Here is a 21,777-nt window from a genome sequence, read left to right on the forward strand (position 1 = left end):
ACGTGGCATAAGTGCTTAAAAATAATAAAAGTGAAATTTTTACGGAATTCTAAGTCCTAACGGTGTTTCTAAATTTAAATTTTTAGCGCATTTCTTAGATGTGCTTTTAGTTTCAATTCACGTAAATTTCCGTGTAATTCTTTCTAAGGTTAAAAAAATTAAAAAAGTTAATTAAATATAGTGAAAAAGGTATAAAAATTATATGAATTCATTGAATATCATTACAAAATCATTCGTAGCGTATAAATTTATCAGAAATATGTCACTTTTACCGCCAAAAATTTCGGTTTCGTCAGTTTTAAAACGTGAAGATTTTACAAAAACAATTTCTGTGCCAATTCTCAAGATTGATAGTCAAAAAGTCAACCTAAATAATATTGTAAAACTATTACAGTCTTCGTTACTAAAGGTTCAAAAGTTTCAAGCTGTAAAAGATGGTAAAATTTTTCTTAATCCAGACAAAGTGAAAAATTTTGAACAACTTCCAGTTGATGATTTGAAAACATCTGGAATCAACTCATCCTCTTTTGAATTCGAGGATATAACATTATCTTATGATAATTGGAAAGCCGATGAATTGATAAGAGCAATAATTCCAGAAAATTTGGAATCAGTAACATCTTTTTCCCGTATTGGTCATATTATTCATCTGAACTTAAAAGACGAATTACTTCCATATAAATCAGCAATCTCACAAATATTTTTGGACAAGACTCCAAATTGTCGAACTGTCATAAACAAGGCGCAAAGTATTGAAAATACTTATAGGAATTTTCAAATTGAGCTTTTAAGAGGAGATAACGATTATAAAGTTCAAGTTAAGGAGAATGGACTAACATTTGAATTTGATTTTTCAACTGTGTATTGGAATCCACGACTAAGTACAGAACATGAGCGATTAGTGAACCTGTTACATCCAAATGATTACTTGTATGACGTATTTGCTGGCGTTGGACCGTTTTCTGTACCTGCTGGAAAACGCCGAATTAATGTTCTTGCAAATGATCTCAATCCACATTCCTTTAGATGGCTTGAGCACAATGTAAAGAAGAATAAATGTGAAAATTACGTGAAAACGTTCAACAAAGATGGTCGCGAATTTATTCTTAATGATATCAAAGAGAACTTGCTTTCAAGAATCGAGAAAAGAGATGTTGATCCAGTTGAATATTCTATTCATATAGCAATGAATCTTCCAGCATTATCAGTGACATTTTTGAATGCATTTGTAGGACTTTTAAAAGGAAATGATCGAGGCATAAAAAGTTCACATTTGATACCAACACCTATTATTCATTGTTATCTGTTTGTAAAAGGTGTTGATGATTCAAAATGTATGGCACAGGAACTTGTTGAACAACATATTGGCTTTAAACTCATTCCCAGTGAAACTTTGAAAGAAATTTCCTTCGTTCGTAATGTCGCTCCAAATAAAGACATGATGCGAGTGGACATATTCCTTACATCTGACATTTTATTTGATAATATTTCCCAAAAACGCTTGAATGATTCGTGCAATGATGATGAAGTTCCATCCAAAAAGTCATGTAATATTTATAATTTCATGTTTTATCTAAAATATAATTAAATATGCAATTTTTCGTATTCAGGTTTAAATAATGGGAAAGAACAAGAAGAAACAAAATAATCAGCAAGCAAACAAAAAGACCAAAAGCATCTTTAAAGTTGCAACAAGCAGTAGCAACAAAAAGTCTCAAAAGAAGACCAAAGAAATCCCTAAGAAGTTGAAACAGCTTGATTTGAATACTAAAAACAAAACAGACAATCAATTAAAAGATTTACATCTCAAGATGGTCTCAAAAAAAGAGAAAAAAATAGAACCGAAGGCTATTGGCAAGAAGAAAGGTCCAGCTACGAATACAAAAGACGTACAAGATACTTTAGATAAAATGGATGTTAAATAAAGAATTTAGCTCAAACAAATTCACTGTTCTCAGGATGACTTTTTAAAACAAAATTGCAAAATTAAAACAAATATTCAGCTTCCAGATTTTAGTTTTATCTTGACGAACAGGTAAGTACATAATTGTTTTAATGTTAAATGTGTTGTATGGATTTTTTTTATTAAAATTCCGGTTTTATCATAGAATATACTTCATAATGAAGGATTTTCAAATTTTATTTCAATTACTTGATTAGTAGTTCTTCAAAACATAAAATGACCAATCTATTTTTTTTTTGGAACTTTGTTCTCATTACATCATAAAATCGTGTACATTAATATGCATTTTAAAAACCTCAATCGTTATTTTGTGTTGTGAATTATATTTTTCTTTGTATGTATATTTTATATGATTAAAATTTATAGATTATTGTTGAAATAATTGAGTTTCTGTTCTTTTGGACATTCTTTCATCTCTTAATAACGTATAAAGGTTTATATATTGAAAAATTAAAAGGTACAGTTATCAACTACACATTGTCATGTAATATAATTTTTGTTAAACAGCAGGAAAGTTTGAATTTTTTATTTTTAGCCTTTACGGTCATATCATTCTTGAGGGATAAATTTTTCAAACTTTCATGGTTTGCATCAATTATTATTATTATTATTATTATTATTTTTTTTTCAATTTGTAATACATCAGTTTTCAATGTTTAATGGCAAGTCCTATTTGCCTTTTGTAGATTATTGAAAAAATAAAATTTTTGTTTCGTGTAAGTAATTTTAATTTAATGCATCAACACGGACATGACATTTTAATTTTTATTTTTTCGATCTTATATCATGGTAAATCATCTTATCATTATCATGTCACTTAAATTTTTGAGTATGCACTAAAATCTTATTTTTCTTCTTTTTAGCCATTGTTCTTTAAGTATTTCTTACTCAGTAAATTCTAAAAATTTATGTAAAGATTTTTATTACTTAATTGGAATGAATTATTAAGAATTCTTTCTTTTTGTGAAACAAAATAATCAGCTTTTTTTTTTAAACAAATAATGATATTTCAAAGAGGTTCAAATGAAAACTGCAGAGTTGATATAATGCTTTTATATATGCAGTCAGAATATTACTTAAACTTTTTATGCGTTGCAAACTACTTTACTGTAATTTACAATCGCAATGATTTTAACAACTCTGTAAATCTTGTGAAAAAAAAAACGTAATATCGACAGTGAAATTAACTAAATTTTTCGGACATAAATTCAAAAAATAATCAGAAGGTTGTGCTGTGTGTTTTGTTCAATTGTAAGAGTCGCATTTCGGCAATTTTTGAATCCTAAAAATATTTTCATATTTATTTAATTTCTAATTTAAATTCATCTTTATAAAATTTCTTTCAAATGTAATATTTTTCTTTTTGTTAAATATAAAGGAATTTGGAGGATTTTAAAGATTTAAAACTGAAATGCTCAATTTTTTTAATTGTGGTCAAAATTTTTAACATGCTCGTGCAAACTGCTAAAAATCTTTAATTTAAAAATTGATTTCAGAATGTTCCTAAATTCTAACAAAGTTTTAATCTGTTTCTTAATTTATTAACAAGAATTGTGCAAAGTCTTAATTATCGCATTTGGTTTCTTAAAGAAAATTTCACAGGTGTTTTATTTAAATTTTATAACAATAATTTCAAGAGATTTAATAAACTACAATAAAAGGAAGAGTGACTGAAAGTTTGATTGTTTAAGATAGTATTTTATCTAAATACTAGCTTGTGCTTAGAGTCGAGTCTAATCTATAATGAAGAAAGGACTCATCTTGACAGGCCGTTGGTTTAGAACACAGTATTTTGATAAAATATTAGAATAAATGGATTTCTTTAGAAAGAATGGGTTTTTCATTTCCATAAATGCACCATGAATTTAAAGAGCAAATTTATCGTTTATCATGTAAAATTCTTAAAACCTAAGAGCACATTAACATGAATTGCAAAAAATAAATGAAATTTAATTCTTTTAAAAATTTGTCATTTTGAAGATAGAAACAAATATTAAACAGTTTAATTCGAGATAGGTATTTCATTTACTTTTTTTGCTTACAGTCCTCGTCTAGAATATTTTTAGAACATATCCATTCTCACAGTCATGTCATTTAAGGAGAAAAAAATTCCTTCAAAATTGTGTCCTTTGTTTTAAAACATTTTTATATTTTTTGTGTTCTTTCGTATTTGCTTTGTCTATGAGCTATGATTTTCATAATCCTAATCAAATGAATTTTCAAACAATTAAAAAAATTAAATGGAAGTTAAGTTTTCATTTAATCTTATCATTATAATTTATGAATTTTAATAGAAAAATTAACATTTAGAAAAAATATTGAGCTCAATAATGAGAATTTCTTCATTAAAATATTTCTCCCCATTCAATCAAAATCATTAAAATACTCAAATAAACAAAGCAGCAGCAATCAAATATTAAGAATTATTCATTAGCTTTTCTCTTGCTTTTTATCTGAATTGATAACTAGAAGTATGAACTTTACAGTTTCATATTTTAACAAAATTGATTAAATGGATGATATTAATAATTGGCCATGATTGACGACTCCTTGAAGTTTTTCAATTTTAAAAAATGTAGCAAAAATCACAGACGAGAGAGAAAATTTTTTTGGTAAAAAATTGTACATTTATGTAAATTTGTGTTTTCCGAGGCGTTTACACTTAACATTAATCCTGAAACATACCTAAAACATGCTTGACAAGGAAACGGGATATCACAAAAATTACCCCTTCTCTCAAGGGACGAACAAAGAATTTTTATTCGGGAGGATTTCTGTGATATCTTTTTCTCTAAGATATTTCTAAGACTAATCCTGAGTATAACGCTTTGGTGCTTCTATATTATTGAAAAGATTCGACATAGGATGCGCAAATATTTTTCTTTCCTAGTTTTAAAACCAAAATTTTTATATTTTTTTCGATTTGTGATCAGAAAATTAAAAAAAAATGTTTTGGTGTTATATAATCTATGATTTAATAACCTTTTGTGTACGCTACTTAAAAAATAAAAGAAATTGAATTTAAATACAATCTAATTTTTGCGCATCCCATTTTAACTATCATCGTCTGTGTTTTGATAACAAAAGTTGTACAAAATTAAACTCGTACAATATTCTTCTCATGAAAACTCCATAACAACATTTCGATATAACAAGTGAATGTCATGATAGCGAAACAAAACGTGTGTGAATAGCGAACCAAAATCGAAATTTTGATGCTGAAAGTGAAAATTAAATTTTCATCAACATTATCAATCAATTTCAAGAAATTTTGTTCCGCCAGTAGCTAAACATAACGAGTGGAGATGAGAATTCTTCAATATTGAGCACAAAAATTACAGAAATCAGTTGGATAAAAAAAATCATTGCCGTAGTATAAGCAAAAGGTGGTAAAACATTAAATTGCTTTTCATTGACGTCATTAATAGTGTTGCCGTGTTGATGATGCTGTAATGTACCTTTATCGTTTTCATCTTCAATCATTGATGAGGAAGAAGAGAATGTAAAGAAATTAAGGAGATTTATTAAGAATTTGATGAAGGGAATTTGAGTAATTTTATTGGATTCATCATTGTTAGGAGAAGGAGAGGTAGCAGCAAATAAAGAAGGAATGAAAAGTTTAGAAGAAGGAAAAGGAAAGGATAGAGTGTTGTTCGCCCCAACACAAGGCTTTGTCTTTAAACCTCAGCTTGGGTATTTAACATAATGCGCGTAAGTCAAATCATAAGAATCAAAACGACAATACTGGATGTCGCGACGCTTAAATTGACCAATGGTGCCGATATGCTCCAGTTCGCGTGATGCACCAAACGCTGGCGATGTTTTGTTGGCAAACACTGTGACGATAAACTTTCCCGGCTTGAAAGTATCAACGACACGCTTTATCAGATCGCTGTAGCTGGAAGCAGCGATATTGCTTTCGAAACTGACGTATGAAAATTCAGGTTCGGGTGTAATGTGAATTGTCATGTAGCAACCCTAAAATTATAAAAAAAAAATTAATAAAGTATAAAATTGCAGTATAAAGCTAATAGCTTTCAAAAAGAAGCATATATAACACTAATGTTAACAAAGATCATCTGCTCCAAAAAGGAACACAATAATATAAAGATGGAATTGGATATTAAAACACTAGCCTAGAGTCGAAATTATTTCTACATAAATTGCTATCGCAAATAGAATTTCAAAGCGTTATGTGCATAAAAAACAAAATTTTTACAATCACATGAACCAGGCACTTACTTCACTATACATCTTTCCAATCTTTGTTGCAAAAAAAATAATTTTTAAGAAACATAATTTTGTTAAAAAAGGATAATTAGAGATTGTTGAAATTTAATTTTCAAAATGTGTTCTTATGCACTTTTGATAAAATAAAAAACTTACGTTTTTCATAACTCCATTCATTGAATAGCCACATGGATCGAAGAGATAGTCATCAATTATCATTCCAGGAATGATCTTGTTAATTCCAGATTTCTGAAAAAATAATAATAAATTATTGTATTTATCACTACTTTTTTTTAATTCAACAATTTTACTTGAGTAACATCTTTAGCATCTTCAGAAACTTCTTTGGTAAAAAGAGCCATAACCTTTGGATCCAGATCGGTCATCAAAACTTCGATGGTTTGATCAGGGTCAGGGACATCAAATGACTCAATTAAAACATTATTTCCGTTAGACATCTCACTGACCAATGTATCATTATTACGTCGACTCAGCGTATATAAATACCAGCAATCACGATTAACGGAACCTAAACAATAAGCACGTCCATCATCAAAAAATTGATCGAGAAATGCCACTTCTTCTTCAAATCCTCGATGTGGTGAAATTTGAAGTTCAGGTTTCTTAAAATTCTTGCGAGAGTAGAAGAGTTCTTCGATTTCCGAATAACCACTAATTTCAAATGCCATTTGCAGTAAAGGCTTCAAACATTGAAGTGGAGTAGTTGTACCACATGTCTTCAATATCCAACGTCTTCTGGAAACGAACATGCTGCTCTCACTATAACCAAATAAAAATATCAGTTATATTCAATACAATTGAATTAATGTCATCTTTTAAAATAAATCCGGCAAACTACACAATTAATTAATCAACATCCTGTTAGATTAAAAGATTAAGGAGAAATTTCAAGAATCTTCTAATAACTAGAAATAACTGGAAAAATTCGATGACGATTGATGTCGTCAGATTTTGTTTCTTCCAGATTATCAATGTTGCTTACTTATTTTAAAACGTTTCTAGATTCCAAGTTACTAAGTGCCAATTAAATACTAAAATTTTATTTTCCATAATTTCATATAATCAAGCATGCTTTTGATTTTAGTACTTAAATCAAACTGCAAAAATTAAATTATTTTAACGTAGAGTGATTAATTTTTACGATATTAGTGAATTTAAAAATTCTGTTTTAAGTTTTGTTCCAAAAGGTTTAAGATAAAATCACTTATCATGCACTCATTTGAACAAGTAAATTTAAAAATAACAGACAAAATCAATAAAATCCGGAAAGTGTACAGAAAAAAATGAAAAACTTCATCAAAAAATTTTGCATCTGCATACATAAATAAAGTTTCAGCAATGACTTGTATAGCTTTTATCAAGGGCAATGCTACTAGAACTTTTTTTTTGAAAAATTACATTAAATTGATAGCTTTTAAATCCGTAAAACACATGAATTCATAAAAGTCCATGTGCTATTTATTTAATGATTTGTGTTAAATGTTTGATTACTCTAACCGAGAATGTGAAAAAAATTGTTACTAAGAGTCAAGTCATGGTCGATTTTTGGTTGAAACATACAATTTTAATTATTCATAATCAAGTTTTTCGTTTTTCGTCTTGTTTTTTTTTGCTTATCACAGCACACATTTTTCTTTAGTAAAATCATTGAACTGATTACAAAAAAATTAAACTTTTCAATATATAAATTTCATGACTTTTTCCCGCCATTTTACATATTTTTTAATAATTTATTTCTCTTGTCTAGGACTTTCAAACAAATGCTAATAAATGTTCTTTGTAGTGAATTAAAATTTTCAGTAATTTTTAATTTATTCATAATCAGCTAAATTCTACCTATTTAGACAGAAGTTAATCTTAGTATTTTTATATTGAGTCATAGTCTAATTTACTAGGTAATTATTGAATTAAAATATACTGATGTCAGCAAGAATTTAATAAATCTTAAAGGAATATATTTCATTTGAGTGTTCATGATGATAAGGAACACAGAATAATTTGAGTTGAAAGGTTAAACAATTTTTTCGTATAGCGTCCTGACTATCTGAAAATTGCTTCTCTTATCTGAATCAAATTTTATTTTAAGTCCAAACGTCTTTAATGGGTCATTCACTTATGACGTATAAAACTTACAACGTCATCTAACTTAGTTACAAGTAATAAAAAATCTCTGTACATTAAAGCAGGATATGTATATATTTTTTTAAATGTTTTTAGGAACATTCTGGGTCTCCCTAAATTTAACTAAATGAATTCACGTATAATTGACTTACTCATAAATTCTTCAATAAACAAAGCTAAAATTGACCATTCATTGGACACCCATTGGTTATTCATGTCCTGCCTCAGAAATGAGCAATGACATAAATTTATGTTTTCGCAGCACCCTAAACTTCGCTTAAGAAATAAAACTTTTTGTTTTTGCTTCTTCTTTGCATGATAACAATGTAAAACATGGATGCAATTTAAAAGTTCTTTTCTATGCATTGGCAAAATATTTCACAAATGAAAGAAATCAAATTTGTTATATTATATTGCAACAAATTTAATAAATTCTGTGTCTAATTTTTATTTATTTTTTTCAAATTCGATAATTTACGCATACCAAACAGAAAAAAATTTTGCTAAATTTTCTTTTATTTAAACATAAATATAAACATAAAGCTATAACATAGCTTTAACACAATTTTCAAATCGCGTCTGATTACAATCGATATTTGACACGCTATTTTATTCGCGCATTTAAAGATTATTTACGAAATGTTTTAGATCGAAAATTATTGTGAAATAAGTAGCTTTAAAAGCTTTCTTTGCGAGTTTTTTTTCGCACAATAAAAGTTGTTATTTACAACTTATTTTTATATGAGTCCAGATTTCAATTTATTTTTTCCATTGGAACAATTATTTTGTCGAATATGTACAATATTTTATAATTCTCTAAAATATAACTTTAAAATATAAATCAATTTCCAACCACAAAAAAGGTGAAGACGTCATTTCAAAAAAAGTCCACTTATTTGATTTTTTAAATTTTTTTGAGAATATATTATGAAAATTAAGTCCAAGGTGGACTTTTGGATGTTAGATAAGACATATTGAAAACTATGAACACATAAATCAAGAATCATATTCACACCAAATGCTTTTCCTCAGCATTATATTTATTTAGATGGATTCAGATAAAAAGAAGTAAAAACGAACATTTAATGAGGAAAAAGAAAAAAGAAAGCATAGAGTAGAAAAAAATGGTTGAAAAACATTACAGGTGTGGAAAATTTCGTCATGTTCAATAAAAATGACGTTTTAAAATTAACCACAGAAATTCTAGAGAAAAAAAATTACCATAGAAATTTAAAAAATTAAATCTTATGAAGCTTTTTATAAGTTTAAGAAACGATTTTTAAATTTTTGACTTGAATGAAAAAGAAAGAAATTTTTTGGCAATAGATTTCCTGAAATCCTCACATTTTTTTTTTCAAAAATTTCTGGTAATTTTTAAAACATTGTACCATTCGAATACATTTGTCAAAAGTTTATTTATTTTTATTATCGTGTTTCTATATAATATTATTTTATGATTCTTAATTTATTTGTTTATTTTGAAATGATTTAATTTATGATTACATAATCATAAGAAATTATGTATATGTGACTAGTCATTCGAAAGATATGTTGCTACTAGAACAATCAAAGTTCGTCTATCCCATGAATCAGAATATTTCTTTGTAATTCCAAAGGTCATTAAAATTATCAGTTTATATTGTTAGACAAATGTCTTTCTGTTGAAATAAAAAACTGATTTTATACTATTTACGTAATGATAATAAGAACCACAAATCAAGGTCATTTAGGAAGCTAACATGTAATAAAAACTGCAATTCATATGAAGTTCTTCTATGGAAATAGACTGAAATTTTTTGCAAAAAAAATAACTAAAAATGTATAGGTATAATTTTTAAAACTAATTACACAATTTTGACAATCAGTTAAAAAATGCCAAAAATTATTTCAAAAAGAAAATGCTAGCAATTTAATTTTAGCTCTAAATAATTTTAAAGTTCACGAAAGAAAATCTTATTACTGGTTTGTTAGTTTACTAACAAATTGTACCGGTAGTTTACATACAATACAATAATAGACAGGAGAAATCCCTCGCGAGTATTAAATTAAAATCCGTAATGAAGAGCAAGAAGAGAGAAATGCAAATAATAAGAAATAGTAAAGATGTTGCAAATGACTAGCTTGTGATGTAGGAGAGTAAAATGTGACAGTCAAAATACGATGAACTGCTGAATTATTTATAGAACTACGCAAAGTGTTATATTTATAAGAATATTATATTTTCAAAGATTTGCTACAAAAATTATCAAAATGTAGAATCAAACTAAGAATTAATTAAAAATCTAAATGAAAATTCAAGTGTTATAATACAAATTAAAGCTTATCAGAGTAATTTTTGTTAAAATATAGAAAACGATTCGAAAGTATTTGAATTTCAATACTGTTGTTAAACAAATATCAAAACTGACTACGCTAGATGCTTTGACGTCATAATTTTTTATTAATTTTTTGGCACTTTGAGAAAGAAAAATTGTTTCTATTCCGACTTGGCAGTCGATGTTTACAAAATAAAGGAAAGAATCTTCGTAAAAATATATGCCTAAAGAAATTTAGATCAGCCTTTTTTTTTTTTTTTTTAAAAAAAAAGACAGTGTTATGATAAATTTTCTTTCGGCATTATAGAGGCAATTTTCTTTATCATTTTTTTATAGTACATATTTTATAAATAACATCTAATACAGATGTAAGAAATATGCAAACGAAATTTCTTCACATCATATGATGATATTTGTTTGTTATCTATCGATTTAAATTAGGAAAAGAAAAGAAAATGTCTAATAATTTAGGCATTACCTGAGAACATATGCGTCAATGTGATCGTTATGCGTAAAACTGATGATTTCGCACTTTACCGATTTAAGTAAGGCATCCCAATGGGATCTGTAAATAAAGAACAAATATTTTTAATCTATAATATTTTCTAAAATTTATTAAAGTTTAAGGTTTGAACATTCATTCATTTTATGTCAACAAAGTAAATTTGATAATTTGTCAACCATTGAAATTGATTAGGATTATTTGTAGTATCATCCTTTTGTTCGATTAATTTATTTTGCAATATTTGTAGTTTTTGTTGGATCAAAAAATAAAAATAAAAATCATGTGCTCTGTTTTACGATTTGAATGATTTACAATCTCGCAAATATAATTTCTCTCACTCTGCACAATTTTGTAAAATTTATTTTTAGTCCACTTTTATTTTTGTTTTACTGTTCGATCTATCTATCATTAGATATGAAAATTGATAGGTAAATTTTGCAAACTCAGAAAGATAAAATTTGCTTAAAAAAATGCACAAATCAAAAAAAAAAAAATATTAAGAGCATAAGCTTTAATTTCATGAAGAATTAGTCAAGGTCATTTAAGAATTTTATGGTATTAAAGAAGAAAAAAATCTAAAGAATTTCATTTAAAAAATTCAAATTGTCAATGAAATCTTTGGAAAAATGCTTAATACATTGAACTATTAGTGAATTTCTAGACTTTTCTGAATATATGCATCTTATTTCCCATGCGCATGCAATTATCGAAATACAAGAGAACTTAAATAAAAACTCAGCTGACATTACAATTTTCTTGGCAAGTTTCAAAAAATTCCAATATTATTTATTTACATTTTCATGCTTTAAGAAGTTTTCAAAGATTTGAGATTTCATGTATATATGAAATTTACACTGTCTAATAATCAAATTAGACTTAGTAACTGAACACGTTTTTTTATAATTCATCTCGTCATGTCAGATTCTTATCATTTTCTTCTTATTAAGAATTTTGAGACAAAAATACACGTGGTCATTCTAAAAATGATTTTTTTTATATAAAACTGTAACATAATTTTTAAAGGTAACTATTTATTTTTGCAACCATTGTAAGTATTTCCTCTTTTTAAGTAAAAAACCTTGAAAATTATGCACGTGTTTGATAAAATATCTATTTGAAGAAATGCGCTAAAAAAATTCACATCACCGTGTCATTGTCTTTTACTAATTTTGAGTTTAGTCTAATAAAAATATTGATAACTTTTTTATCGACTAGCACAACAGATATTTACAAAACAGAGAATATTCGTATGAACTTATTTAAAAATATTTTTTCTACAGCTGATTTCACACATACATCAAATTTGCCGGTACTCAAACTTGGTGGCTACTACCACATTTGAAATAATGTTGTATTTATCGAGTTTTGTAGAGTCACATAGTCACTCATAATTGCATAATTCTTTTCTTCTTCTTTCACAAAAAACTTTTTATATTCAGCTTCGCAAATGCCTGTACATAATTTTTACTATATTTGCAATAAAGACAGGTTTTTGAAATGTAATTTCAAGGATGTTAACGAATAAAAAAAAAGAAAAAATACACCCGACACCCGGGAGGGTGGGTTGTTGGGAAACGAAAAGAAAAAAAATCGATACTTTCTCATGATCAATAGGACAAAAAAAAAAATTCGCACACACTTTTGGATTGTCTGAAAAATTTACCTTGGTATTTTACGTAAATCGGCATTGGCATTGGGCGCAAACCATATTTCTAGGAGCTTCTCAACCCCTTCAAAAAAGTTGGGGTTTGTATTATCCAGTAAATTATTATTCGCCATAAAAATTTTAGCGAATATTTTCAAAAATTAAAAAATATTTTAAATCAAATTATTCACTTTTTTCTCCCCTTATCAACAAATAATAAATTGATATTTTCCACACTAATGGCCCTTAAAATACAAAAAGTAATACAACAATTATAATAAATGTTGCTAACTCCGAGAATTTCCACAGAAATTTTTCCACATATATTTTTTATTTTATATGGTGCTTTGGCTTTCCACTACGGAAGAATCCAAAACTTTATCGTTCAATTGCTAAATGACAACTGAGAGGAAAATCGTGTACGAAGGATTGAAGAAAAAAAAATATTTGGGTTTAAATGTATTGGGCATGTGCTAAACATTATCAAAGAAAGTTCTAATACGAGTGTATTCAGCACAAAATTGTGAGTATAATTTATGAATTTTTATATTTAATATGAAGTGACTCGCTATAAATAAAAGAAAAATTAAAAGATTTTTGAAAGAACTTTAATTATTTTACCGTTGTGTTTTTAAAATATTCCACAAAATGATAAAAATATTCAAAATATTATTTAATATTATTATTTGATGTGCCGAAGTTTTTAAATTGTACTAAAATCTTATAAAATTCACCAAATTCGACATTTATTTCTTTAAATAATACATTTGAATTTCCATTTTTTCTATTGATTTTGATTGAATTTTGAAATTATTTAAAATTAATCTTATAGATTTTAATTTGTATTTTATTTAATACAGCAATTCAGTTCATTGTAAGTACATAGTAAATATTTAATCTTAAATAAAATTATACAGTATAAACCAGCTCAATATTTTCAACAATTCAATTATTTAAGATTTTTATTTTTACCTTTTTACATTTTAAGTTCATTATTATTATATTTAGTTTGTTTTATTATTTGAAATAAGTAAATATGTCAAAAGCTGGTCGTCGAGAGATACAATCTTTATTGAATAAACAAATTAGAGTGCGATAGTAGAAAACAAACAGTATAACAGAAGCACTAATTTATATTATATGTTTTAGAAACGTCATCATAGATCACAGAAGTCAAGTATCACAAAGCAAATGTTGAAGGATACAATGTGGACCTTGTTATTTTTTTTCATTTACTTTATTCGATCACTTGTTGATAAAATAGTAAATTTTGCTTTCGAATGGTATTGGGGAGAGAAGAAAACTTGTCCACCTTTAAGAAAAGACTTCTTTATCACTAAAAGTGCAGTTGAAATTGCTGAATTAATAAGACAACAGGATATTTCATCATATCAAGTGGTCAATGCTTACATTAATAGAATAATAGAGACAAATCCTGTACTAAATGCTGTTCTTGATGGACCATTTTTGGAAGCTCTTGATGAAGCACAAGCAATTGATGAAAGAATCTCACAAGGAATTATATCTGATGAAGAATTCTCACAGAAACCGTTTTTGGGGGTTCCGTTTACAACAAAAGACTCAACAGCAGTTTCTGGAAAATTGCATACATTAGGTATATCTGCTAGAAAGACTTATAAAGCTAAAGAAGACGCCGAGTGCGTTAGATTAATGAAGGAAGCTGGTGCAATTATCATAGCAACAACAAGTATTCCTGAAATTAATAGATGGTTAGTGTTATATTTGTTATATGTAATTGAAAACATTATTAAAAGTGTTTGAACTTATATATTCTATTGATTTTAGGCAAGAAACAAGAAATAATTTGATTGGACAAACAAACAATCCTTATGATCTTAGAAGAACAGTAGGTGGAAGTTCTGGAGGAGAAGGTGCATTAATTTCCTCTTGTGGATCATGTTTTGGTTTAGGTAATATTATTTGTATAAATCCAACTAACATTTCTAGATGTGTCTCAGAATCAAATAAAAAAAACCAGAGTCGATTTCGAGCTCTGTAAAAAACTTCACATGCATCAAATATAGTTATTTCCGAATAAAATTAAAAATTTCAAACATTTAAATTTAAATGAAATATATTACCTAATGAAATTAAAATTTGAAATGCTAATTACTATATTTGACCTAAAACTTGCAACATTGATTAAACTGGGATGAATATAAAATCATGTGGTATTAAATTATAATTATATTTTGAGAGCTCTAAGTTTTTTAATCTAAAATTGTGTTTGTTATTACTGATAATATTTATAGGTACTGACATAGGAGGATCAATTCGAATGCCAGCTTATTATTGTGGAATTTTTGGTCATAAGCCAACAAGTGGAATAGTAAATACTAGAGGGTGTACACTTCGAACAGGGACCGAAAAAAATACAATGGTTGTTGCTGGACCAATGACTCGATATGCTATGGATTTGAAACCAATTCTTGAAGTACTTGTTGGACCGAAAAATGCTAATATTTTAAAACTAAATGAAAATGTAGATGTAAAAAAATTACGATATTTTTATTGTTTGGACAGTGGTGATTTACGGTGTAGTGGATTGTGTTCAAATACTAGAGATACAATAAACAAAGTTGTCTCTCACTTTCATAATTTAACTGGTACAGACGTGCAGCAAGTAAAACTAAAGGGTCTTGAATACACATCGAAACTTTGGAGATATTGGATGACTCAAGAACCTGCTGATTTTGGCTATCTTCTGGGTAATTCTAAAAAACTTAATCCTTTAGTCGAATTAACTAAAAAAATTGCTGGTCAAAGTGAATATACAATGGCATCCATTTTTTCCTTAATTGATGGAATATTACCAAAAGAAAAAGCTGAAAAAATGAAAGCTTTAACAGAGGAATTAATTCAAGAAGTTGAGGAACTACTGGGAGATGATGGTGTTTTGATTTATCCAAGTTATACATATCCTGCTCCATTTCACTATGTCCCATTTCTTCAGATATATAACTTTGGATACTGGGCTATTATGAATGTTCTTCATTTACCAGCTACTCAAATACCAATGGGATTGAATTCGGATGGCCTTCCTATGGGTATTCAAATTGCCGCTACGAAAAATCGTGACAGACATTGCCTTGCAGTTGCAGAAGAGTTAGACAGACAATTTGGAGGGTGGAAAGCACCCTTTAATATTCTTGGTGATATTAATTAATTTTTAATACATTTCTTTAATAAAGGTATTCGGTAAACGTACTTAAAAATTAGAGGTATTTGAGATTATAAGGGCCGTCCGGTTTTTTTTATATTTAAAATAATTGTTGGGCAATAAGTTTTAATTCCTAAATTTGAAATATATACATAAATGTTAATTTTTATAATGTTACGTAACGTGATGTTTAAATAAATACGGATACTTTTTATATTTTTTTACTGGTGATGCAAACATTTTAACTATTTTATTAATATAACTTATGTCATTAGTAATTTCGTAATTCCGCTTTTCAAGCCATGACTCTTTTTAGTTTAACTTTTTAATATTGAGTTTTGACTTTCATTAAAACTTATAATACAATTCTCATAGAAACTCCACTTGATGCGGTATATACATTTCTGCTCGTCGTGCTTGACGGGATTATGCTCAATTTAATTATTATTTAAAATAGTAAATAGATTTTTGCCATTCACTGATTTGTGGTCGTCCATGTTAAAATGTTAAATCTGCTGTTTCATTGGCTTACAACACAGATAATAGAGAAAAAATGTAAATTTCCTTCTACGTTCTCATATATCAATCAATTTTGTTGTTGACATGGATACTTTTTCTCTATGTGCTTGTGCTTGTTGTCAATGCACCCTTTGTAGTTTGTTTGTATATTCATTGATCAAATATTAACCATCATTGTCCGTTCGGTGTTCATTGCAATCAAATAGTTTATTGAAATTTAATTAAAAATTCTTATACTTAATTGAAAATTGAATATGGAGAATAAAAAAGATAAAAGTTCTGTAGTGAATTTACAAAAAATAAATGATGATCTACCCAAAATAACGTCAACAATTAAAGTAAGTATGAAAAGTTATAATATGAAATTTTCAATAAAAAAAAGTCAAATTTTTATTGTTTTTAAAGAGTGTACTACAGCCACGTCAGTTTATTTCATCTCAAATGCCATACGCTGATAAAAGGTATAATCTCAAAGAATATAATCCTCCACCAAATGAGCTTGGCTTTCTTGGAGGTCTTGGAAAAAAATCAGGCACAATAAGATCAAAAGCTCATATTCAGCGACCATCTGCCAATCAAATTCTTTTTAAAATGAAAACTGCAAACAGAATTTTAGTATCGTTTACAGAAGATTTAGCTCAAACACATTCATTGACAAGGAAACAAACCAAAACAGCAGTTTCACCTAGACCGATACAAAAAAACATTAAAGATAATTTAAAAGATTTAGTGTCTAAAGTTCAAATAGCCGATAATATTATTAAAAAAAAGTCAAAGAAGAAACAAGCTAGTTCTACTACATCAGAAACAGAAGTAGAAATTAAAAAACCTGAAAAATTGTTACAAATAAATGCTCCAAAGGGAAAGAAAAAGTCTCTTCGTCTAACACTTGGAACAGTAAAAAAGATATCTATAGTATCCGCTTTAAAAGGAGAGCCTACAAAACCTCTTCTACCAGATGAGCCGAAAAATTTTCGAGAATGGGCATTAGCTGAACGTGAAAAAAGATTTCAAACTTTGCAACAAGTTTCTTATCAGCAAATCAAACAGGAACGTGAAGCAAATGAAATATTTCCTAAAGTTAAGAAAATGCCGAAGAAATTTTTTGATAAAACAAAAGATAAGAAAGACGTATGCCAACAATTTCCTGGGGCAGAACATCTTGGTGGATATATGTATGGAACATATCCAAAAGTAGTCCTAGATAAAACAATGGAGAATGAAACAAAATTTCACGTTCCTTTAAGTATGTTTAGTCGTGCTGAAGTTGAATCAAAAATTCGTGCAACATGTAGAAATAAAATTCAAAGTGCACGTCTAGAATATATGAAAATACCGCAAATTCCATCAGATTCTGATGACGAATCAGATGAGATTTTAGAGGATGGAATAGGACTTGGATTAATTCGAACACCTTATTTTAGGATCCCAACAATCCATGCTCAAAAGAAAAGGCGAATTGATCGTTTAAAAAATAAACATTTAAAGGGCAATAGATTAAAAAGAATAAATATGCTGTTATTTGATAGAAAAACGAGCGCTGAAAAGAATAAAGAAAAATATGCTGGATCTGACAGTGATCCATTTTCGTTTAAAAAAGATAAAAGTGAATTAAGGACTGATTCACCACTCTTAATAAAAAGTAAAGAATCATCTCCACAACAAATGGCTGAAGAAAAGGTTGAGAAAACTTTCGAATCATGTTATAAGTAAGTGCTTAGATGTCCGATCGAAACATATTAAAATGTTGAAGCCACGGCAACGAGGTAGTAGTATGCTTTGAACCAAGGGGCAGCCACTTTGCGAACACAATAAATTTGTCAATTGGACGTCAATTTATTCAAAAGTATACGGTAGCCTAGTCGCCGATGTTTTTTTTCTTTTTTTTTTAAAAAAAAAAACACGAGTAGTTATTACTTGAGTTAAAAATATCTTTTTATTTCCTTTAATCTAATTTTTAGACAACGTTATCATAAATTCTTGGGTAAAAAATACCTACAAAAATTAGAGCAATACAATGAGCGATTGAATAAGAAATTGAATGAAGAAGTAGCAACAACAACAACAGTTTCACCTGGAAGTGGAATAACTATCAAAACTATTACAGATCGAAAATCATTTCATGACTATAGCATAGAGACTATATCTTCAAACTTTCCGTCATGTACACCAGACATTGATAAAGACTCAGCATTCAAACGACAAAAGAGGAAAGTGAAGAAAAATTTAAAGTTTTCGAAGACAGATAATCACATGGGAGGTTTTTACTTTGATCCATATCTTTTGGAGAAAATTCACAATCCGGAAAAGGGAATGAAAATAATGAAAAACTATACAAGTCTCATGAGATCACAATCAAACATTCGAAATAGATTGCAAGTAAATGCATCAACATTTGATGAAGAATATAGTGGTACAGAAAAGATTGGCAAATTTTATCATCGCCTAGTGACCGAATGGGATTCATATTATATCAATGAGATACGCCACCGACCGACAATCAAAAAATTTTGTGTTAAAACCGATATCATACGAATAAGGGAAATGGTGCGGAAAAAATTCTTCCTCTATTTTATGCAGGAAGATCTCATGAATTTATTTGCCTCACAGGAAATTGAGAATGAAATGATAAACAAAACTACCAAATTTATTAAGGTTTGTTGTTGCTGTGTTATATCTGCATATTAGTTAGGGAATTAATAAAACCGATTGATTCTTTTGTGTGTCATTTACCTTAAAAGTAAATTCATAATTAACGAACATTCCTGTGATTTGATAAAAATTCTTTAGCTGTCCGAGTGGACAAGAATATAGATGAAAAAAATATTTCATCGAAATGTAATTTGCCAGGAAAAACCCGAAGCAGAAAATTCTATTCTCTAAAAAATTTTCTAAAGCGTTCATCCTGAACAAATAAAATAAAAAATTTAATGACTTTTTCTGTTATTTAATCTCTATCTTTATGTTTGCGCTTCTATTGTAGGCCTGTGAACCACAATTTAAACAACTACAGGATGAAGCTTTTGCAAAAGCCAAAGAAAAACTGGAACAAGTAAATGAGATTATAAATACAACTGATAAAATGAAAAATGAACTAATGCAACTTAAGGATGAATCTGATTTATTAATGCAAAATTTGATGTCAAATGAAAGAAAATGGGAACAAATTATGATGATGCAGGTACATTTTATTTAAATGGAAGTAACTTAATAATTAAACATTTAATTTATTTAAAGAATTACTATTATCTCATGATGCCTCCAATGTGGCGTTTAACAAATGATTGGATTCATCGCAATAGAAGTGGTCAACTAGATTTTCTGAAAAAATCTGTTGTTTACTGTAAAAAAATTCATATCCGTTCTAAAAGCATTACGGAAATTTCTCTTCACGCAATCAAAGAATTTTTCGAAAAATCAATTTTGCCAAAACGTCTAGATCAGATGAGACAAATTAAACCGGAAATGAGTTTATTGAAAGCTTCGTTAGATGACATAAAGTCAAACGTCCTTGGCATCCTGAATAAACACAATGAGATAATGCTGAGATCATCGGAAATTTCATTTCAGCAACAACAGCTAGAAAGAACGGTGAGCTAGCAATTTTATGATGCAATTCATTGAAAAATTATGATAAATAATTTTTTTGTGATTTTATTTTAATAGATTCCATTTATAATATCTGCTTATCAAGAAAATATGTCGCATATTCAACGGAAAGTAGATTTTATAGAAAAACGAATTGAATTTCTCATCAAAGAGACCGAAGTTACATCAAATTTGCCGCTCATTAAATGTGTAAAAAAGTAAATTGAACTAATGAATGCTTTAACATTTGTCATTTTTTTGATGATATTTTCTTATTTCGTTCATTCTACCCTATTTTTACCCTGGTACATTTATAGTATTTTCATGAGAAAAATAGATGCAATTAGTCGACATTTGTGCAAAACTTTGTTTGCAGAGACATTTAAGATTGATGAGTCGATCAAAAAACACACTCTGGTTGAAAACTTTTGCATGATTAGCAATAGAGCACTGGTAAGTGAAATGGAGCATTTAGTTACTTACTGATATGTCCTGACAAAGCCTAAAATGTCCCGACTTTTCAAGAAGTTGAAAACTCCATAAAAATTTTGAAGATCTGGGTTCAAGCCCAGGACTTACTTAGAAATGTTCCGATTTTTTCCAAAAGTGTCCCGATATTTTGCCAAAATCTTCTGGCTTAAATTTATACCATAATTTAGTTTTCAAAATTTTATTCCTAATTATAAATTAAAAGCATTAAATTTTTAAAAAAATTTAAAGGATTTGCTAAGTCAACTAGACACACTTCCATTGGACATACTTCATTCGGCAGAATATGAATCCCGAATTCATCGCCGTGATAAGATGCGATTGGGAAAATTAGCAATGAATGAGCAAAATTTATGTCAATTTTTGGAAAAACAGTTACGAAATCATTTCACCCCAACATTCCAACCCAAACGAAAACGTAAGAAGGGTAAGCATGGATGGAAATCTTCTTCAACGACAGTTAGAATGGTTACAAAATCACCGCAATTTGGTAAATAAAATTAATAATAAATTATAATAAATTGACATCGGAGAGAATCTAGTTTTAATTAATTTTCGCAATTTTTATTTTATTGCTTCCCATTTTTCTTCACTTTATGTGAGTACTTAATTATACAAGGGGAAAAATTGCAATAAATTTCATAATTATTTTTTATCGAATCTTTAATATTGGTAATATTAATAACTAGAAAAGAAATTTTCATTCATGATAAATTAAGCGCTTTTATATAAATTTAATATATGGTTGTAACATCATCCTACGTCCTAATTTTTTTTATTATATGAAATGCTTTACAAAATTGTCTAATATATTTCGGTTTCTAACTTTAATTTAATATTTTTCATGCATACTTTTATGACAAATGCAATCATTGTTCAGCATGATATAAAATGCTTAATGTAAATTTCATGTATACAAACATTCAATAACATAAAATCTTATATGTGTATTTGTGAGACAATGAAAAAGAAACGAAGAGAAAATGTAAATAATTCCAAACGCATTGAAAGTTCTTATATATTTTCATCGTAGCTTGAAAAACGTTAAAAAATTATGCAAACTGCCTTATTTTTCACGAATTGTCGCATAAGTAAATTTTTCATGCGCATCATAAAACATGTAACGTATAAAATAATAAGATGAATGAAAATGAAAAGAAGATTACGAGACTTTCATCACAAAAATGAATTGAATTGAAA

General features: G+C 27.9%; 4 protein-coding genes across 7 annotated transcripts; 3 read left to right on the forward strand and 1 right to left on the reverse strand.

Moving 5' to 3' along the window:
• The first annotated feature begins 199 nt into the window (after nt 1-199).
• Nucleotides 200-1,944, forward strand: LOC139096480 (tRNA (guanine(37)-N(1))-methyltransferase). Its single transcript, XM_070648194.1, has 2 exons — nt 200-1,547; nt 1,611-1,944. The coding sequence occupies exons 1-2, from the start codon at nt 203-205 to the stop codon at nt 1,646-1,648; spliced, it is 1,383 nt and encodes a 460-aa protein (XP_070504295.1). The 5' UTR covers nt 200-202; the 3' UTR covers nt 1,649-1,944.
• A 153-nt stretch (nt 1,945-2,097) lies between these two features.
• SamDC (S-adenosylmethionine decarboxylase) lies at nt 2,098-13,214 on the reverse strand. Of its 2 annotated transcripts, XM_070648195.1 has the most exons (6): nt 12,819-13,214; nt 11,129-11,215; nt 6,505-6,973; nt 6,350-6,442; nt 6,206-6,226; nt 2,098-5,941 (listed from the first exon to the last, which is right to left on the reverse strand). In XM_070648195.1, the coding sequence occupies exons 1-6, from the start codon at nt 12,932-12,934 to the stop codon at nt 5,648-5,650; spliced, it is 1,080 nt and encodes a 359-aa protein (XP_070504296.1). In that variant the 5' UTR covers nt 12,935-13,214; the 3' UTR covers nt 2,098-5,647. The 2 variants fall into 2 exon arrangements, with proteins under 2 accessions (XP_070504296.1, XP_070504297.1); XM_070648196.1 differs by lacking the exon at nt 6,206-6,226.
• LOC139096478 (fatty-acid amide hydrolase 2) lies at nt 12,205-16,220 on the forward strand. Of its 3 annotated transcripts, none has more exons than XM_070648192.1 (4): nt 12,205-13,323; nt 13,950-14,530; nt 14,607-14,731; nt 15,074-16,220. In XM_070648192.1, exons 2-4 carry the CDS (start codon nt 13,992-13,994, stop codon nt 15,985-15,987), a joined length of 1,578 nt encoding a protein of 525 aa, XP_070504293.1. In that variant the 5' UTR covers nt 12,205-13,323; nt 13,950-13,991; the 3' UTR covers nt 15,988-16,220. The 3 variants fall into 3 exon arrangements, with proteins under 3 accessions (XP_070504293.1, XP_070504294.1, XP_070504292.1); XM_070648193.1 differs by lacking the exon at nt 12,205-13,323 and adding an exon at nt 13,545-13,674; XM_070648191.1 differs by lacking the exon at nt 12,205-13,323 and adding an exon at nt 13,731-13,890.
• A 7-nt stretch (nt 16,221-16,227) lies between these two features.
• On the forward strand, nt 16,228-21,268 carry LOC139096477 (uncharacterized). Its single transcript, XM_070648190.1, has 8 exons — nt 16,228-16,838; nt 16,906-18,209; nt 18,462-19,155; nt 19,484-19,681; nt 19,738-20,091; nt 20,167-20,306; nt 20,406-20,541; nt 20,809-21,268. The coding sequence occupies exons 1-8, from the start codon at nt 16,755-16,757 to the stop codon at nt 21,073-21,075; spliced, it is 3,177 nt and encodes a 1,058-aa protein (XP_070504291.1). The 5' UTR covers nt 16,228-16,754; the 3' UTR covers nt 21,076-21,268.
• Nucleotides 21,269-21,777: the final 509 nt, after the last annotated feature.

The sequence above is a fragment of the Chironomus tepperi genome, unplaced genomic scaffold, assembly GCF_022539635.2.
Source record: "Chironomus tepperi strain 1889 unplaced genomic scaffold, CSIRO-AGI_Ctep_v1 contig_393, whole genome shotgun sequence".
In the NCBI taxonomy this organism is placed as follows: domain Eukaryota; kingdom Metazoa; phylum Arthropoda; class Insecta; order Diptera; family Chironomidae; genus Chironomus; species Chironomus tepperi.